The following is a 19,407-nucleotide window of genomic DNA, read 5'->3' on the forward strand; positions in this document are numbered from 1 at the left end:
AGTCTTCATCACGGAGCATTTGTAAATGTATTGGAGGAAAAAAAAGTGCCATGATTCTGTGCAGCTAACAAGATAATAGGTATAATAAACAGAGTAGACATGTGCATGCCAGTCTGTAAGGCAGGTACTGAACTGGAAGGCCTTTTTAGTTTATTCCCTTTCTTTTTCCATTATTAGTCAGTGCAATTCAGGCTGCAGATCCTCTGCTCTCTCCTTCATTCTAATGCTCAGCCAAAACCCCTTGCAAAAGTACCATCTAACTTTAAACTTGTAAGAGCTGGGAAACTTGGCTGTTTCATTCCAGGCTGAAGTCACCCCCTTGTGCCTTCACATTGCAATTTATGGTGTTCTCTAAAAGGATCTAATCTTGGTGAATGTTCAGAGCAGCAAATGCCGAGGAGGGATGGGGTCTGATACTTATCTCTTCATTTTCATTGCTGTGGATCTCCCTGTGTGTTACAGCTGTCATTTTTGTTTTATCTGCTGAGCGGCAGAGAATTGCCTTCAAACTTGCAGCTTTCTGCTTGTTCTTCTCAAAGAACATTACCACTCCTAAGGACTGGTTTTATATATTGTAGTGACCAGCCAAATAAGTGTGAATTTGAATGTTTTGGGCCTCATGATAGGAGAAAAAGGAGAAGCTATCCTTACATGTTTCTAGTGCATCTTAGACACTTATTTTTTTTAACAGTAATACTGCTTCAGGCTGACACTGGCTATGCCAGGATTCATCCTAGCACTGTTTGAAATGGCTGAGATATTTATAAACTGACAGACAGCATTTATAAAATGAGGATGCTGACAGTCCCTTAACGATAACAATGGGCCTGGACTCATCTATCACTTACAGAGGTTATTGGAAAGGGAACATAAGGCTTCTGTGTGCCTCTGGTCTTAGACTGGCACTTATTTCCACACATATCTCTCTCTTTTCAGTCCTCTCTGGCTGACATTGGCATTAGGCAGTTGCAGCTAATTTCTCCATACTTCTACCTGATGCTGCTTTGTCCTGTTTTCTGCAAGACAACTAACTTTGCAGCATCTTAAAGCAACACCCTCTTTCTCCCAAATCCCCCCCTCCTAAACAAGAGGAACATCCTGACTTCTGGCAGGCTGCTGGCTTGAATTGGGAGGGAAGAACAGTGTGCCTTGATTGACAGACTTAACCCAGGGCTGGGCAGGGGTTAAACAGGCCTTCTGCCTCCTTTTATTTTCATACAGCACCAGTCTGCAGACAGAATGCTGATGTACCTCTTTATTCAGTGGCTCCCTCTTGGCTGGGAGAGTACCCTTCTGTCCTTGGTGAGGAGGATCAAGTGCAGCACAGGGATACTTCCAGGAACATGAGAAAGGATATCAGTTATTCTCAATTTCTGATAAAATGCTGTGTTCATTCAATGCACTTAGGAGCTTGAGGGTCAGGTCATATCAACGGTTTGCACTGGAAAAGGAAAAATGCACTATTTTACTGGTCTGTGCTAAAGCATCTATTTTATTGTGGTAGCAGAAATACTGAGACAGCTATGTCTGGCATCCGGTTTGCCCTTGGAACATTTACTCTACTCTAACTGTTTGCACACTGTGTTCCCAGTATATTATTTGCTTAGAGACCTAAAATACCCAAGTAGATTTCCTGCATGCAGTTGGATCTGCTGATACCACTAAAATCACACCCTGCCCAGGCTTCTGTTCGAACTGATGTATACGCACGCAATGGCTGGAGCGAGACTTGATTGGCTTGAGGGGGTCTATTTATCAGGGAACTCGATTAAAATACAGACTGCACATGACATCAAATTTGTAATCATTTTTCCACAGCAAGCAAGCAAGCAGTTTCTGTATTGGATGCAGGTGTTTAAAGCAATAGTGTGTTTTAAGGGCCAGTGCAGCACAAATTCTGGCCTTTGGGATAAAGACAAGTGTTTTGCCTGCATAAACAATATATTATTTTTTTCCCCTCCCCGAGGTCCACACACACCTAGTTTCCCTCAAGCTCATCATCTCTGTCAGGTTAATCAATAGGCACCGTATGGCAGAGGGTCAGTAATCAGTGTCATCGTGCCTTTAAATCGTGTTGAAAATTTGCTTAAAGCCTGGGCCAATTAACATCGAGATGATGAATGGATGGGTAGATGGGAAGAGCCTGGCGCTCAGGGGCTTTGTGAGAAGGAGATGCTCAGCTGTTGAGCAGCAGACACCAGCGAATAAAATCAGCCATTCATGTGAGTTCAGTCCACCCACTCTTAATGATAATGTCAATCTAGCAAAATATATACACATTGGAGTTGTCATGAGTTCATAAATCAAAGGAGTTTGTCAAAGGCATTCAGATTAACGAGGCAGCAGCAATAACAAGTCAAATTTGCATAGAGAATTGCCCGAATCTCAGTAAATTATGATCCTGTTTTTCATTTGATTATTTGCTAATGTCTCAAGAGGGAGAATGATTATATTAGCATGCAAAATCTACTCTAGAAGTAGAAATCCGAGGTATAGCAGACCAGCACACGATGACAATTAATCAGTTTCTGCATACTAGCATAAACACGCAAGGCCCAGAAATGAACTCCTTTTTTATTATTATTTCTCCTTGCTACTGATCCAAATGGTTCAGCTTGACAGAGACTTTATATTGCTTTAACAGTGTTCTGAATTGTGCCTGCAGGCAAGACATAGTTATGCAGCTATAACCAACCTATCCATCTGCCAACCAGATTGGAATTCTCCTATCCAAGGCTTCCATTAACCCCCACTGACAGCTCCAAACAGGATTAAGAATTTGAAAGCATAAAAAATAGTTGTGCTCTTCACATAGACACACGCTTCTCCCCCACCCCCACCTCCACACACTTGGAAAAAAAGGCTGTGTCTGTACTCTTTTGTAATTAGTGCAGGGCAAAACAGCATCAAAGAAAGCCTCTCCCAGTTGGCAGGGGTTTGATTTCCACCACGAGAGAGGCGGTACTAAAGGTAGCTCTGCCCAATTGGTAGTCCCTGGGAGTGCATTTCTCCATGTATTACATCTCATTCCCAGCAGTGTTTTGCTGGGCTGTGTACACAAAATACTGCATGTCATCTCCTGTCAAATGCTTCAGTCTTGGGATTTCGTATGCATTGTAACATGTTGTGTTTAGTGGTGGAGGAGGCTTCATGGGGAGAGTTAAATAGTAATAATTTCATAGTGGTCTTTAAGACAACCTGCCATGGAGTTATATTCTGTTAATTACAGGCTGAAGTTTTAAATGCAAATCAGATCTAAAAGGATCTCGTTACAGGCAGTAGCCATTTTAGGAAAAATGAGCTGTGGAAGGCAGAGCCCCCTTGCAGGAATCTCCTGTTAGAGAGAAATCTTCAGGGTTACAAGAACTATGAGCATGTGTTTCCTGACATCTCAGTACTTCCCCTGTCATTGTGTGACCTTGGGGAAAAAAAACCAACAACTTTTCCTGTCTGTGGAGAGAGGGGATGCTTTGGAGACTTCAGCATCTAATTGTGCCTGTATTTGTTCAAAAGAAGAGACCGACCCTTACATGCAAGCACAAACACTTTTAGCCAGCCCAGCTTTAGTCAAGAAGGTTTGCCTGTGGGAAGTAAAAATTTTCCCTGGAGGAAGGGAGTTTGTATGGCTTTCCAGCTTTCCATGTTGCACTAGTTTTCTTTGGTTTTTTCTCACTAACAAATTCCATCGTTCCCCTATTATGTATGAAGTACAGTTGCTGCAGATCTTTAATATTCCCGGTGAGTACACCCAACTTAACGTCTGGATACCAAATGCTTCTTTCCAGGTCTCTGCCCGGGACGTGCATTTCAGTAACCACGAGAGGGTGCTCAGAGCGGTTCCTCCCTTTGTCTGCCTCTCCTGTGGCCGAGAGCATTGCTGGAGTCCTGCTGAGACAAACCTTATTCTGACCTCGCACATGTTTATCCCTCCTCCCACCTTGTTCAGCAAGGAGAAATATATAGATGTACCGTTTCAGTCGATTACGTTATGCTCTTCCCTTGGCCATGGCTAAGTGTTGCCCTGTCAAGTGAAATTCACTTCCATGCAGCTACAGTTAGTCCTGAAATATGCGGGATCCTGTACCTGCACCTGGATTGATAGGTTTCCTTTTCCTGAGAAATGAGCAGGAGTTATAAACCTCTGTGCTTTTTCTTAAGTGTAATGCTTTCCAGTCATTCTGTCTTCACCAAGCGTAACTTACTCGCCGACAAAAGTGCATGAGCAGCGCTCCTCTTTAATAGTCTGCTATCGGAGCTGCTGTGTTGGTGCTGTAGAATGGTGAGACGCCAAGCTGTGAACCACCATATGCACTTGGCAGTCTTTGTCTGGTCTTTGTTCAGCCAACCTCTTAGCCTTGCCACCTATAAAGATAATGAATGCAAAATGGTCCTGTGCTTGCTCTTAAAATTAGATGCTCAGCTTAAAGAAAAAGTACATAACTTGATGTTTTGCAGGAATTAGAGATTTCGAAATTAGGGCTAACAGTTGACCAGCAGTTCCTGCTTTTTGATGTTTGTATGAGGAAGGATCCTTAGTGGCTTTGAAAGGTGAGAAGAATGCAAGATTTCACTGTTGAAGAGAGATTATTTGGAAAGGGAAATCGTTCTGGCATGTACTGTAGGGAAGGGATGGGTGTTGAAAATTAATCCAGAAGTACTAAACACCCCCTTTACCCTAAAGCTACAACAAGATGCATTTCCTGGAAATCTGTAGCAATTCACCTCAGATTCTTATAGTTTTCACTCTTGACCTTTTTTTTCTCCCCCAAAGCACAAAAATTAAAATCCTAACTTGAATGAACCACTTACTAAACTAAATTTCATGAGCAGAAAAGAGCAACTTTAATGTCTGACTTTTCTTTTTGTATATATCCAATTCTAGCTTGTATGTTTTTATGATCACAGTTCTTTCAAAGCAGGATTTAATGTAATAACTTGGTCCTGACTGTGACCTAATACAAAAACTTCTAAAAGCTGCCCTCTTACAGTGATTTATCAGGCCTGTTTAGGATTGATTTCCATTATAAAACCCTGGTTACAGCATCCCAAATGTCATGGTGCCTTACAAGTTCTATATCTTGTTTAAAAAAAAAAAAAATTCAAAATCACTAGTTGGTCTGCAAGCCTTGATTTACTCCTGACCAGTTTATGACATCCCAAGCGGGGTTTTACTGTAACATTTGTCTCCCTCCACCCGTTCTCTGCCATTTCTCAGCAAACACCCTCTGTCCTTGCCTTGTCTTCTGGCTGTCCCTTTGCTTCCCGTAGCCCAGAGCAGCAATCCCACGCTGCCCCACCGGTGCTGGATCCCACAGCACTGCAGTGGCACATGCTCTGCTCTGCTCTGCTCTGCTCTGCTCTGCTCTGCTCTGCTCTGGCTTCCCGCAGCTGCTGTGCTGCTGCTTGCCCTGCGCTGCTGCTGCTCGCAGGGCCCTGCTCCTCCTCTGCCAACAGATGCCACTTCTGTCTCCTGAGGTGTTGGGCTGGAAGCTAGCTCTGTGAGAAGCCAGGCAGAGCCGTGCTCAGCGAAGGACAGGTTATTTGGGGGACAGGTACAGAATGCAAACTTCTGCTGTAATAGATGTAGTCCTGAGCTTGTCTGCAAGTAACTGGAAAACCACCCTTTTCCTGGCAGAGCTCTCCCTAGGCAGTTTTTCTGTATCTCTTTAAAACCTGTTTAGTTGCTTACTGCTAAATGTGTGGGGATGTGGCCTAAGGCTATGAATACTGTGGTGATCAAACTGATTTTAGATGTGTGTGTGGAATTCCCCCAAAGCTGGCTGTCATTTCTGAGTGCTGTAGCTGAACGTGTGCAAAGGAACACTGTCTTCCAGAGCAGCTGACTTTGGCAGTGAGGTCAGGATTCTCCCCACTGTATCTGGCAGTTTTTAACCAAACATTTGCAAGAGACTATTCATGTCCTGATACTACTATAGTTTGTCTTTAAACCAAGCAATATTTGGTTTTAGTAATGACATTAGCACAACAAAATTTTCATGGTTGTATTTTTCATTCATGCTGGAAAAGCCCTTGTATTTCTTGTCTACCTTCTCTTGTCTTACTGATTTTTGCTTTTGGGGGATGGCAGCTTGCATTTTGGAGAATCAGCCTTTCTCAAAATTGTACATGTATGTGGAGTCAGGGGGCTGGAGAGAAAAACACAGCTGTATTAATGGGTAGTGGTATATGTATCATACACTACCTATTTGGGCGTTTCTTTGGGAAGGATTTCCTGACAACCTCTTTTACAAGAATTTAGCTCCACCATAATTTCTCTATGATTTTAGGCAGCCAGGCAGACTCAGACTCAGTTAATAATTGTTAGGCAGATTAAAAACATATGGACACAGAGAAAAACAGTTGCACCCATTAACAACCTCTTGTTTTTTCAACAGGTTCCACTGTTTTAAATGGTTATTCTAGAGTGTTCAGGAGTACCAGTGTTGCCATGCTGATAAAACCACCATTTCAGTTTTTGGAAGTGCCTGTTATTGGTAGTTTCAGAATAAATCCCTAAAGCACAGGCTTCTTCAATAGATACCTGCACAGTGGTGCATTGTTGTGTTGAGAAGGAGGAATTCTTTCTCTGCCATAACAAGCTGTTTGGCATAAAAGTACAAGTTAGCCTCCAGTATGTGTGTATGTAAAATGCTACAGCCTGCGTAGGAAAAATATTCTGTTTCTTTTCTCCTTGCAGAGTAATATTAGGGATAAGAACTGAATTAAAGCTTACTTTCTTTCACAGAATTCCTCTGAGAGAGAAGACTGTAATAATGATGAGCCCCCTAGGAAGATCATTCCTGAGAAGAATTCACTTAGACAGGTATGTGATCAGTCTCTTTAAAAATGCGATAAAACTTTCTAGCTATTTGAATCCGTAAGTGCTTCTGGAAGCTGAAGTCTGGCTTGTGCTTATGGAAATCTTTTCTTCTTTGAAGTGTGAGCAAGTCACATTGTACCCAGTAAAATCAGACGCAGAGACACAGGGGAGTTTGATGACTCTGAAGAAATGTATGCTTCAGTATAGTTCAATCAACTGTGACTAGTTTTACCTTTCTCCAGTTGGTGTTCATCAAGACCTCTTCAGCCTTTCCTTCTGTAATTGTTCCTGTCTTGTTTGTAGTATATTTTGCCTTGCCTCTGATCAAGACTCTCAAAATGTTCTACAACAATTAAACTTTTTATTGCCCTTGAAGGTAAATTTTCTTGGAGATGGTATCCAGGTTAATAACCTGAAGAATGACCTGTTCTTGTTTCTTTTACGTTCATATAAATTACTAATGGATAAAAAGGAGAAAGGATGGTCTAATAAAACAATATTTCTTTGTCCTTTATATACAGTAAAGCACATTTTTTTACCAACTCAAAAGAATTCCCTTTTTAAAATCCCTGTGGCCAACAAAGGGAGTCTGGCATGTGCTTTCTGGGAAATTTAAGTTGGATTTAGTGATTTCTGATCCATTTTCACCTTGGTCTTTCTCCCCACTGCAACCTTCAGGCGGCAGAAGCAAAATTATGTCCATGCCTTTGCTGCCTGAGGTTGCTGCCTGGTGTATCAGAGTGAAACCACTGGTGAGTGTGACTTAAGTGAATACCCCAGGCCACGTATTGCAACAGCTGAGGAATTGTTACATTTCCTTCTGCAACTCAGCCACAGGAGCAGCCGTCTGGGGCAGAGGAATAAGATGGCATAATCCTGCCCCACATCAGCCACTTCCAGGAGAAGTTGTGGGTCAGAACCATAGCAAAGAAAGAAGTATCTTCTTGGTACAGTGCACTTGTGCTCAGAGTTGTTGGTTTTGCATGGTTGGTTTGTTGTTTTTTTTATTTATTTAGTATTGCATTGTTTTAGACGTGTTTAATTTTGTGGGAGGAGGTGACGTGAAGGACTACATACATGTGACTAAGACAGGTCCATCTAACAGCTATAGTCCATGTAAGTCTTTTAGACATGAATCAATATGCTGGCATAATGACAGAAATCACATTTATAGCTGAGAAAAATTACCTTGTAGAATTTATTAAATATGTTAGATGAAACTTAAATTGTTTCTGGCATTCAACAACAAACAAGAGCTGGAGGAAGAGGGCAAACCTACTGGGTCCCTGTGTATCCCCAGGATAGGAAACAAAGTCCCCAGCATGCCAGAAAATCAGGGGATTTTTATCTTAGAGTTATATTATCCATGGCAAGCCTTCAGGTTCCACAAGAAGAAGTGTATGACTCTTCTCCAAAAGAAGATTCATAGTAAGAGATGTTAATTAAAAAGGATCATGAATTCCTTATTCTATGTGTCTTCTCATCACACTGAATCCTTCCTCCTGATTATTGATTGAAGAAATAGATATTTACAAACTGTATTATACAGATGAGGAAGGTACAGTTTCTTGAATTGGGTTTCCATTTTGTAATATTTCAATCTGCAGAAGTATTAGTGTCACAGAAAAGCTATCTTTTCCCTCAGACCCACAATTCATCATAATCAAGTAGATACCAGGAATACAACTAAAAAACCACTTGTAGTGTCCCAAGATTTCATATTGATAAGAATTCAATGGACACTGTTTACACTGAAGATGGTTAGCTGTGTTGCACAATATTGTTGAGACTTGTATCAGTCTCCATCTTTGTGTCCAGTCCTTACATGACAGATGCAGGACAAAATCCTTGAGTCTTTTATTGCTATCTGGGGCCTTTGTGCTGAGAACAGTCTTTTTAAATAAATTCAAGATGTAGTCTTAGTCTTAAAGCAAATACCCTCTTGTCTGGATCATAGGTGGTGGTTGTCCATGATTTTTTGCCTGTTATGGAAGGAATTCTGATTCTTTACATAGACATAAATAAAGCTGTTTGAGCATTTTGAAAGCTCAGATTGCTTCTCTTCTCTATTAGCAATGGACAGGAGCAATGAGGAGTTTTCTGGCTCTTGTTCCAGAAGTCAGACACATTTTTAGCTGTGTGCCTAAAACTCACAACCAGTGGGTAATGCTCACTGGAAAAATCTGGATCTCCTATAGGAAGGTGTGCAGAGTGACTGCTATGACTTATATCTATACATACTTTGTAGAACCAAAAAAAATGTGACCTTCAAATGCTGTCAAGGCAGTAATATACAAAAAATGCCTTCCATTTTAGTGGAAAGATGCTAAATTGATAAATATTGTGTGAACAATTTTGTATTTTCTGTTCCTCCCATAAGACTCCTTTAATATTTCATTATTGGGGAACATGGACCTACATCCACAGAGAAATTGAATGTATCTGGGTAGAATAGAAATCTGTTTATTTAAATGGTCTTTCCACTCAACATATCCTCATATTTAGTACTTTTTGATTAGTCTTAGAAAATTAATGAGATGCCTCAGACCACTTCAGGGTAAATACTATGTTTTGACATGTTCAGCTGCTAACAATTTTTAGTAAAGGTGCATTTCCTCCTCTTGCCTTGTTTGCAGTGCTGTTATGGAGCCTTGGCCATAATGTTTTCTCAGGTGGGTTTGTGGCTCAGACATACCAGAAGGTGGTGCTTACTTACATGTCTGAAGTTGTGTGCAGGGGCTGAAGACACTTATTGCTCAGTGCTATGCAGCTCTTAGTAAGAGAAATATAATTTTGCTGTTGATTAAAATGGTTTATGGAGAAGGGTGTCTTCAGAAGTCTCAGCAAGTGGGGCTGTGTCCTTGAATTGCTGGAAGTGGAAGGCACAGCCATCGTTGGGTGCATGTGAGGGCAGCAAGGCAGAAGAGACATGGAGATTAGCACTGGGAAACAGAAAAAGGCAATGAACTTGACATTGTTAGCTGGAACAGTGAAAATATCTAAGCTATGGCAGACTTTGAAATATGGATGCAGACGTTCAGTTTTTTGTTGAGTGCTTGATCTGACAAAATTAAATTTTGAAGGGATAAACTGAAAATTATAGTATGAAAACAGACCAGAAAAAAACAATGACAAGTGGCAAAAGTTTTTGGCAACTTTATTTAAGCTAACAAACGAATTTTCACACTGCAAAGTTATAAATTAATTTTAATAGGCTGATCCAGATGGTCCATTTGGAAAATGGATAGCTTGATCTGTTGAAAATTAAACTAAATTTATCTCTCTCATACTTCAAACTGAAGTAAGCGTGAGAAGAGTGCCCATTAAGTCCAGCTCATACAGATGGACCGGCAGGTCACACATGGGACTAATCTGATTCATTTTAAAAATAAATGCATGAGTTATTGAATCAGGTTCCTGTTTCAAGCACTGCATGTGAGCGTGTGTGTGTGTGCTGCCCTTTCAAAGGGACTCGCAAATGCTTCAGTGCATTTTTAACCTGTGTGTTTCCATTTTAATTCAACTTCCTTGCCAAAAAACATAATTAGTTTTCAGTGCCTATCGTTTAGTGTTAGACCCAAACAGTAGATTGATTAGGTCAGCCATTTGTTATTTTAAGGGCTATGTCTCCATCCTTCATTTATGAAGAACATGAGCTCAATAGTCTTGGGGAGAGAGCTGGCCTTTAGAAACTGGGAAGGGGAAACTCTCTGGGGGCCCCTCCAGCCTTTTAGCTTCTGGGTGTTTTTAACAGAGCCATGAATGCAGATTTGTAAATTTATTGCAGTGCCATCTGTTTTTTTTGCAGGAACCGTATTATTGTTGGCTCGTATCTGTCTATTGTGGTGGTCACTCCCCAGGAGCTTGCCCTCATAGTCCTAAGGAAAGTGATGAATAGTGGGGGTCAACATGAATAGGTCACAGGGCAGCTGTCCAGGGCTGCCCTGAACTTGATTACCCCGCTGGTTTTTAAAGAAGACGGGCACAATGCTGGTTGTTTAAAACCCTCCCTTCTCTTGAGTGCAGCAATAATGAAGTGCCTTTTGCTGCTGTGGTTCATCTGTGGGCGAAGGTGCCTTGTGGGGAAAAGCTGGCAACAGCAAGGCTGCCACAGTGTACCTCCTGCAAACCTCACATTGGACTCTGCTGTCTTTCTGCAAGCTTCCAGATGGAAGTCCGGGGGAAAAAAAATCCATGTCTGTTACCCCATTCAGACAAGCCCCTTAGCATTTTCAAGAATTCTCCCTCTTACGGTTTTGGCACAGAATATTACCTCAATTCACTCTTACAGATTTAAGATATTTTTCTAAAATTACATGTAGCACCTAAAATATGCTCTGGGCACTATTTCAAAGCTAAAATTGGCACAGTCTGATCTTAAGAGTTTAAAACCAGTGCTCAAGAAAACCTAGAGAAAGTGGCTGAAGAAGGTAGAGCAAAGGTAAAACAAGAACTAGCAGTTGTTTGTGGTTTACTTTCAGCTGGCAGCCTCGTCCCACTGCTTAGGGCTCCTCTCCAGGTTTATTTCTCCTCTGCAAAGGTGTTTCTGCCATACAAAATTGGAGCCCTCTTTTTGACTGATGAAGAAAGTTGCATGGTGTAGAGGAAGAGAGGGTCCTTCAGCTCCTTTCGTCTCTTTGGGGAAGATGCTGCACTTCAGATTTGCCTTCTGGGAGCTGTCTGAGGCAGGGCAGTCCTAGTCTATAAAGTTATCCTGGTTACTTCATCTTTTACACAACACTTGGTAATAAGAAACTGCTGACTGAAAAGCCCCCTGAAATTGCTAGAGGTACACTGTTAGCCTTACTTCCAAGATTATTCTTTCTTTCTAAGTTTATTTTCTCATTATTCTCAAACAACAACAACAAATAATTTCCATTCCTTTGTGACACTTAGTGTATGTTAAAAAGCTAGCCAAAGCGGGATGTGCTGGAGTCTAAGGTACAAAGGGAATGCTGCCTTGTGGCCGAAAGGCCACTGGGCTCTTTCAGCATTAGTGCTAATAGGAATCTGTCACCCTGCTGCATTGCTGCATTCCTCTGTAATTGAGTAAATTGCAAGTGTTGTCTGCTCCCCCCTGCCCTTTGTGTCCATGTCCACTTACCATCCGAAGAACGTGGGCAGTGATAAATAAAGCACTGAACAGGGCTCCCAGCTCTTTGAAAGCAGCATGTTGCCAGCCCGCTAGTTATATTTCTTTAAGTGTTTATGTTTTTCTGTATTCTTTCTCTTGTGTAGCTGGAACCCTGGGGATCCAGAGCCATGAGAGAGGCCAAGAAGCTAACAAAAGTAGCTGTCCCCTTGTTAGCTTGTTCCTTTCTTCTTTAAAAAACAAGATGAAAACCATCTGGCTCAGGGCATTACATTTTCCTCCCCCATGCACCTCTATAGATGAAGAGTTTCACCTGCAGTGAGGGTTTACATTGATTAGGGAGGGAGCAGTAATTCAAGCCTCCATCCACTTCAGTGGTACTTTGCAGTCTTTAAAGGTGCTGACCCATTGAGTTAAACTGTCAAGGGAGGATAAAAAAGGATCTTCATCCCAGGAGGTAACAGCTGCCAGGTTTTCAACACCTTGCACGCTGCTGGACAAATGTCACAAATTGTCAATGGAAAGAAAAATCACTTGGCTGCCATCTTCCCCTAATAATATGCCTTATAAAATGAAAGATTTAAGGGTTTAAAAATCAGCAAGTAGCTGTTAGGGGAAAAAAATCCTGGGGGGCTTTGAACAATGGGCCCAACAAGATGTATCCTGAAAGACTTCAAATAATGTATCCAAGTTAGAATTAACCGGATCTTATTGGGACGACCATGGCTATGTCTTCACAGTGGGACAAGAGGAAAGTAAAAGCAGGAGCACAGAAGTCTAACATTACCATGCCTGTATTAAAAAAAAAAAAAAACAGTAGGAAAAGTAGTCTGATTCATAAGCCAGTGAACTGAGAGAAGACATACTGTATTTCTGCTCTTCTGAGGACAATTTGTTTTCAGGCAGCTACCAGATGGCTAAATACCACAACATTTTCTTTTTCTTTTTCCTTCTTTTCTTTAACAAGAGATCTTGTTTGCCTTGCTCTTTGTTTTTGTTTGTTTTAATGCTTTTACATAGCTGAACAACCCCATGGTGTTGGGCATTGTGGCGTACTCCTTTTTGTGTTTCTCGCCCTTGTGCATTGATGGATGAGTTAAAAAAAATCTTCAGCTTTAATGTAATTTCAGGTAACAAGCATACTGGACTAAGGCTTTTTGTTTGCATTGTCTTGAGGTTTTTTTGTTTTAGGGGCTTTTTTTCATGTTTGTTTTAGGTAAGTCATTTTAATTGTACTGGGTAATTAGAACGTACACACAGCCAAGGGAGCTTTGTTATGGTAATTGCTCAAGAAAACCCACTCCCCAACTACCATTGCCGTGTGTTAAGACACGTCTTCCCTCTAGTGGCAATATTAAGGACTCTGGCTTTCACAGTCAGCAAGGTGTAATTGCAATATGACAAACTGTGCTTTAGGGAAAATCCTGTAAATGGTCTATTTTTTTGTTTGGCTAGTCTTTATTTTGTCTTACTACTTTCTGTGGAGACTATCCTTCCCAAGGCTGGGCTAGGGATAACAAAAATTTCATCTTAAGAAAATAGTCGAGGCGGATCCTGGGTAATGTCTTGCAGCTTGACTTAATTCCAGTCTTTTTAATTACCTGTTTATAAAAACGTTTTTAAATTTGTTAAGATTATTTAATTCTTTCAGAAGAAGTACCTCATTTGAAATAAATAAATAAATTGCATTTATTTTAAATAGTCCATGTGAAAGACCTTTAAAGGGTAATTAATGCAAGTCTCATAAGACTCTAAATAAGATGAAAGTGATCTTTCCAAATCTGCTGGAGTGATTTGTTATATAACTTCCCACTTCTGCTGAATTCTTCTGAGTCTAATAACTTTTTCTAACCGTTTGGCAATTTGTGCTTAGCTACAAAAGCCCTTGTTCAAAAAGAACAGTTTAATAATCTTTTCCCTGAAAATGACTTGAAGGGAGGGTATGGGTTTTGTCTTTTTGCTGTGTTTTTATTAGTGTTATCTTTCTCTGATAAATCATGTAATTACTAACTATTGGGGGGGCAGTCTTATTGAACTCCTGGGTTGCAGCTTCTATTAAAAAGTGGAGCTTTGTTCAGGGACTGGGGATTCTTGGAATGAATGGCAGAAGAAATGGATTTCAGTCGGTAGAAAAGCTGCACACACATGGAGTTCTGCCTGAGGTTCGTGGCTTCAGGCTGGTGCTCAGTGTTCATCCAGAGCTGCACAGACAAGAGAAGAAATGTTTATGTGTTTGTGTCAAAGAGCAGGATCATACTTTCTTTAAAAAGAAAAATGTAACCAAAGACACTTACGGAATGAGATCAGATACAGCTCTATCTTTAGTGAACCATAGTCTAGTGCCTCTGTGGCATTTTAAACCTTTGGCTGAGAGTGAATACAGCTTTGTGGTTCCCCTGCTTCTGACATGATTTGGTGCTCCCATATATTTGTAGGTTTCTTTCTTTCATTAGAGCTTGTTTGGCTATAGGGCTGCTTAACACTCTTCTCAAACGGCTTTTGCAAGTTTAAAGGAATGCAGCTTGGTAACAAGTTTGTGTCATTTTAAATATATACCTCCCAGTAAATAAGGAGGAGTCTTGCAATCAATCCCTTTTAGTGTGTTATATGTTTCACCTGACAACTAAACCCTCTATTGATTAACCATTACTTTGTTAGATAATCTTGTGTCATTGAAGCCACTGTAAAAATTAAACTCTTTAAAATGTTTTACCCTAGCAGCAGTGCGAAAATTGAAAACTTGTTCAGAATTACAGCCAGCTTCTACAAAGAGGGTAGTTTTCAACAAACTGGTTTATGTTTGCATGCTTTATATGCAATATAAAAACATATTAAAGCACTCCAACGCAAACCTCTCTGCCTGTAGCATTGAACCAGGCTACCATTTCAGAATACTTTTCCTTGATGAAGAAACCTCTTATTTTTTTGAAAGGTGAGGAGAAACTTGAACAGTTTTGGTGCAGACTAGATGAGATATGTAAAAGGGTCAAGCTTTAAAGGTGAGCTTGAGAAATATCCTTTTCTAAGGCTTAGTTTTGGCTTTGATTTTCCTGCTTTTCTTCCAGGTAAGTCAATGTTCCCATGGGCATTGGAACAAATGAAAGGGGGTACTCTTATGTTGCAGTGTAGCATTTGACACCATCAAATGTTTCACCTAGCACGAAGGGCTCTGCATTATTACTTGATGATATGACATTAATTATGCTTTCAGAATTCACTAGTCTATTCACTGGACCTATTCACAGTTACTTTTAGTGTATGAAGACTATCAGATGAAACCAAATCTCCATGTCCAGCAGCCATTTTGTATCTCTCAGTAGCCAGTAACTGCTGCCTGCAAAAAAGCATTTGGAGACTACCATTCAGTACTGCCTTGACAATATATTCTCCAAGCTTCTGATGACCTGGCCTCATGAGCCAGATGCAGCTTCTTTGTAACACTGGCAGTACATTTCAGTTGAGACCTGTCAGGTGGAGTGACATTACCTCGTTTTCCTCTGGACTTTAAGGGAGAACTAAATTTTATGTGTTTTGCTTTCAACTCTTCAAAACATATTATAGAACGTGCATATGACTCTTCTTTGCCCTCTTTATTCATCTCACAAGGTTAATAAGGCATTCTTCTGTGAGAATGTGAAAATAAGAACTTTGTAACTTTGCAAAGACAGTAGTGTATGTCAAACTGAAGAGTACTTTATGTTTTATTCTCAAATATGCGTCCTGATGTGTTGTATCCATTATATATATTCTTTTTAATTTTCTCTTTTTCCCTTTTACTTCTACTGAGAAACAAAGAGCTGCTGAAGGATAAATGGTCGTCTGGTAATTTTGCACATACATAAATCCTTATGTAATAAAATTACTGTGTAAAAGTTAGCTCTTACAGTAAAATCATGTTCTTCTCACCTTCTGTGGTTGAAAAGGTTGGGAAAGAGGAGTTCTTTGGCATGTTGTCAATGGGCAGAGAGGTATATTGATAGAATGAGAATGCCCAGGTCAGTCAGACATAGAGTCAGCTCATCCACTGCCAACTCCAGCGCTGTCAGTGGAAGGTACTGTTGGATGAGAGCAAAGAAGTCTGGCCTCTCTTGGTACTCCATTTCCCTCCTCTTCCTGCAGCATCTGCTGCTGTTGCACTAGGGATGTCTGAAGGATATCTGTCCTGAATATATATGGAGCTGCTGTCCATGGGTTTATTTAGTCCCTTTTTCCACTTCTGGTGATGTTTCTCTGCACAAAGCACCAGAAGTTCACTGCCAACTGTGTGAAGAAGTATTTAATTTTATCTTCTTTAAATTTATGCTATACTAATTTGGTCAAATGTCAGTAGTCCTGGTATTGTGGGATTTGATTAATAAGTTATACTGGAAGTTCAGTTGGTGCTGTTCTCACTGAGATGTGATGTGTGTTATTAATTAAGCAATACACTGGAATAATAATTTGTATTTGCATTCTGACATGCATGTAACTTTTGAATAGTGCATAGTGAGCTTCTTTCATTCTCAGAAAATGCTGGCATCTTTGGGTTTAGCATTTAGTATTTCACATTTTGTATTTGGATTGTCTACTCTTTCCCATTTGTAAATGTGTAGAAAGCCTGTTGTAAGCCCAGCTTTTAAAAAGCTGGCCTGCAGCCAAGGTTTGTGCATACCTGTCTTGGGAGGAAAAAGACTGGCAAGATTTGAGTTCATGGTTCAGTTCACAGAGCCACAGAGTTCCTTGTTGCTTTCAGTAAATGTTTTTGTGGCTGAGCTTCTGATCTGCAAAGTGGAGCTAGTAGTAGCTTTTCTCACGTCAGAACTTCTCATTAAATTTATCATTAGCATGTAGTAGACAAGTTGTGCGGAAATACTTCATATGGAATTTTAGGTATCAAATTGCAAGTGAAAAAAATCACATATTTACAATAAGTGGGTTAAATTACAGAAATGTAAAAACTGAACAAAGAATCTTACCAACTCTTCCTGGTTTTTCACCTTCACAATCTGGTTGAGTTTAACTAATACCATGCCTGTAAAATGAAGTTTGCATGGTATTGTCTGAATGTCAGTGCAAAGCAGATGGTATAAACTTTTTGTCTATCAGTTGGGGTGCTGTATCTAAGCCCCAATTTATAGTAGTTTATACCATTCTGACCTTTCTTCTGAGGAGAATGCTTTATGCATACCACGATGATGGTTTTATGATGTTGGCAAGTATTTGCAAGAGGCAATCAGACTTCTCTTTGCTTGTGGCCTAATCCAGTTTGAATCCGAGCCTCTCCTGCTGAAAGATGCACTTTGTTCATCTGCACAGCACCTTGAAAGAATTTGTGTGTTTCAATTTTTCAGTTTCTCCTTCTGGGCCTAGAGGCAGAAATTGCTTTCTGGCTGCTAGTCAAAGCAGATATCAATGTTGTGACATGTAAGGAGAACTGCTGGGGTCAGAATATTCTGCATTCCTGTCTGTCACTGGTTGTGTTCTGGTTAGAGAGCTCACTGAGAAATAAAACATGAACTGCTAAAGCAATGGAGAAGATAGGGCTTCTGTGATCTCTTGTTTCTGTTTTGTGGTGAACTTTAAAGCAGCTCTGTAAATAGGTAAGGTGGAAAGGACTCTGATTTCCTTAATTTCCACTTTCCATGGCAGCATTTTTCTGTAAATGGTGGCAGGTGTATTAATCCCATGCTGGAGCTCTTAGATGCAAAGGTGCTGGGGTTGAGGAGGAGAGCCTCCATTAGAAGCTCCGGAGTTCTTATGCATATTAGTTTAAACAGATAAGTCAACCAAATTATAATTTTAAGCCCACTTTGTAAGTATTGTTCATACACTTCCCTCAAAAGGGAGAGGGACTATGAGTGATGTGTTCTGCAAAGACTCTGAAGTCTGCAGCCCCAGCTGGGGGTCACTTGGACAAGGCAGCATTAAAGAAGAAGGACATTCTGCTTTAAAAAAAAATTTAAAAGCTTTACATAACTGAGAAGACCAAATACAACAATGAAATGTGGTCTGCATTTGCTCCCTTCTGATTATAACCTTCGTTGTGTCCCATGTATTTTACATTTTATGTTTTGATAAAGTCTGATGTTTATTCAAATTTGACATACTGTGTGATAACTACTCTCTCTGTGTAGGAATCACCTTGCTTTAGTTGTTCCATTATGCAGCATTTTGTGATAGAGCGAAAACTGAGATTTTTTTCCATTTTCAAAGGAACAGAGAAGAAAAATATTTTTCTTTGTATTTCCGTACTGTAAAATTGTACATAGCTTCTCAGAGGACATGCATGCCCTGAACATAGACTTTTACTACAAACTAATTTATTTTGGTTTGAAACATTTACATCTTAGAAAAAGGAAATGTAATAGAGTAGTAGTTAGTGTAGGTTCCTGTGCCAAAAATGTGGTGCCTGAAAGAAAATTGTGTTCTTCTATTCATAACCATTTCAATCTTTCTGCAGACCTACAACAGCTGTGCCAGACTGTGCTTAAACCAGGAAACAGTATGTCTAGGAAGCACTGCTATGAAGACTGAAAACTGTGTGGCCAAAGTAAGTAAGAGAACAGCTTTGGTTTTGAGGGATTTTTAGCCAACTGTTCATTATTAGTCAATGAAAAGTTCTTGTTAAATATTAAAATTAGGAAAAAATATTTAAACAAAGAGCAAGTATTTTGGATAGGCTTTTCTGTCTTTCAGTGTAGAGATTTTAGACTTGCTGTTTTTCTCTGCTGGAAATGATTGCTTGAGTCCTGAGCTATGTAGGATTGAAGGGTTCATTCTGCTATACAAGTAATAGGCTTTTCCAGTGGGATGACCTATGCCAGCCATGTAATTAGTTGTGGCAACTTCAAATGATAAATGTCCAGATACATATTAGAAATACTGCATGAGAGCTCTTTCTACCATGGTCCCCTTTATTAGCTACCAGAAGGGAGGTGCAAAAAGCTATTCAATTAAAATACAGTGAGCACTGTACTTAAAGGAAGGGGACAAGGGGGATATTACAGTCAGAATGGTAGGAAAACGAATTTATTAGCCTGTCATGGAAAAGTAATTTCTTGACAAGTGAGGTGGATGTGATTGGAAAAGATGAGGGGCCATTAGCCACTCTCTTTTCGTACAATTCAGCATAACTAGAGTAAAACAATGTACAGCTTGGTCTGTTTGTGAATGGAGGACATTTGAACCATGGTGATGTGTGGAAAGGCTGTGTAAAGGATGCGTTTAGCCTTGTGTAAGCTTTGTATTTCCACTGAAAGGAAGTTTAGAATGGGCATGCAGGACAGATCAGTGCATGCAGCCATCTGTTACTGAAACCAGCTGGCATTTTGTTGCTTCTCTGTCACCACAAACCCGACCACTCAAAAGCCTGTTCTCTCTTTCAGTTATTATTCCTTGATCTTCTTGAAGTCCATTTCTTTCATACTTTGGTTGTTAAAGGTACCTTGTCCCTTCAGGGGCCACTTCAGTATTGACCTTTAAGATAATTTCCCAGCTAAATCTTTGCTGGGATTTT

General features: G+C 40.2%; 1 protein-coding gene across 4 annotated transcripts in view; it reads left to right on the plus strand.

Moving 5' to 3' along the window:
* The window catches only part of BTRC (beta-transducin repeat containing E3 ubiquitin protein ligase), a 112,905-nt gene that overhangs the window by 41,942 nt on the left and 51,556 nt on the right, over nt 1-19,407 (plus strand). For all 4 annotated transcript variants that reach the window (XM_062496948.1, XM_062496949.1, XM_062496950.1 and 1 more), the window contains 2 exons: nt 6,746-6,823; nt 18,352-18,441. In XM_062496948.1, coding sequence (XP_062352932.1) covers nt 6,746-6,823; nt 18,352-18,441 — 168 coding nt within the window. The remainder of the gene's footprint in view (nt 1-6,745; nt 6,824-18,351; nt 18,442-19,407) is intronic.

This window comes from Cinclus cinclus, chromosome 7 (assembly GCF_963662255.1).
Source record: "Cinclus cinclus chromosome 7, bCinCin1.1, whole genome shotgun sequence".
Classification (NCBI taxonomy): Eukaryota; Metazoa; Chordata; class Aves; order Passeriformes; family Cinclidae; genus Cinclus; species Cinclus cinclus.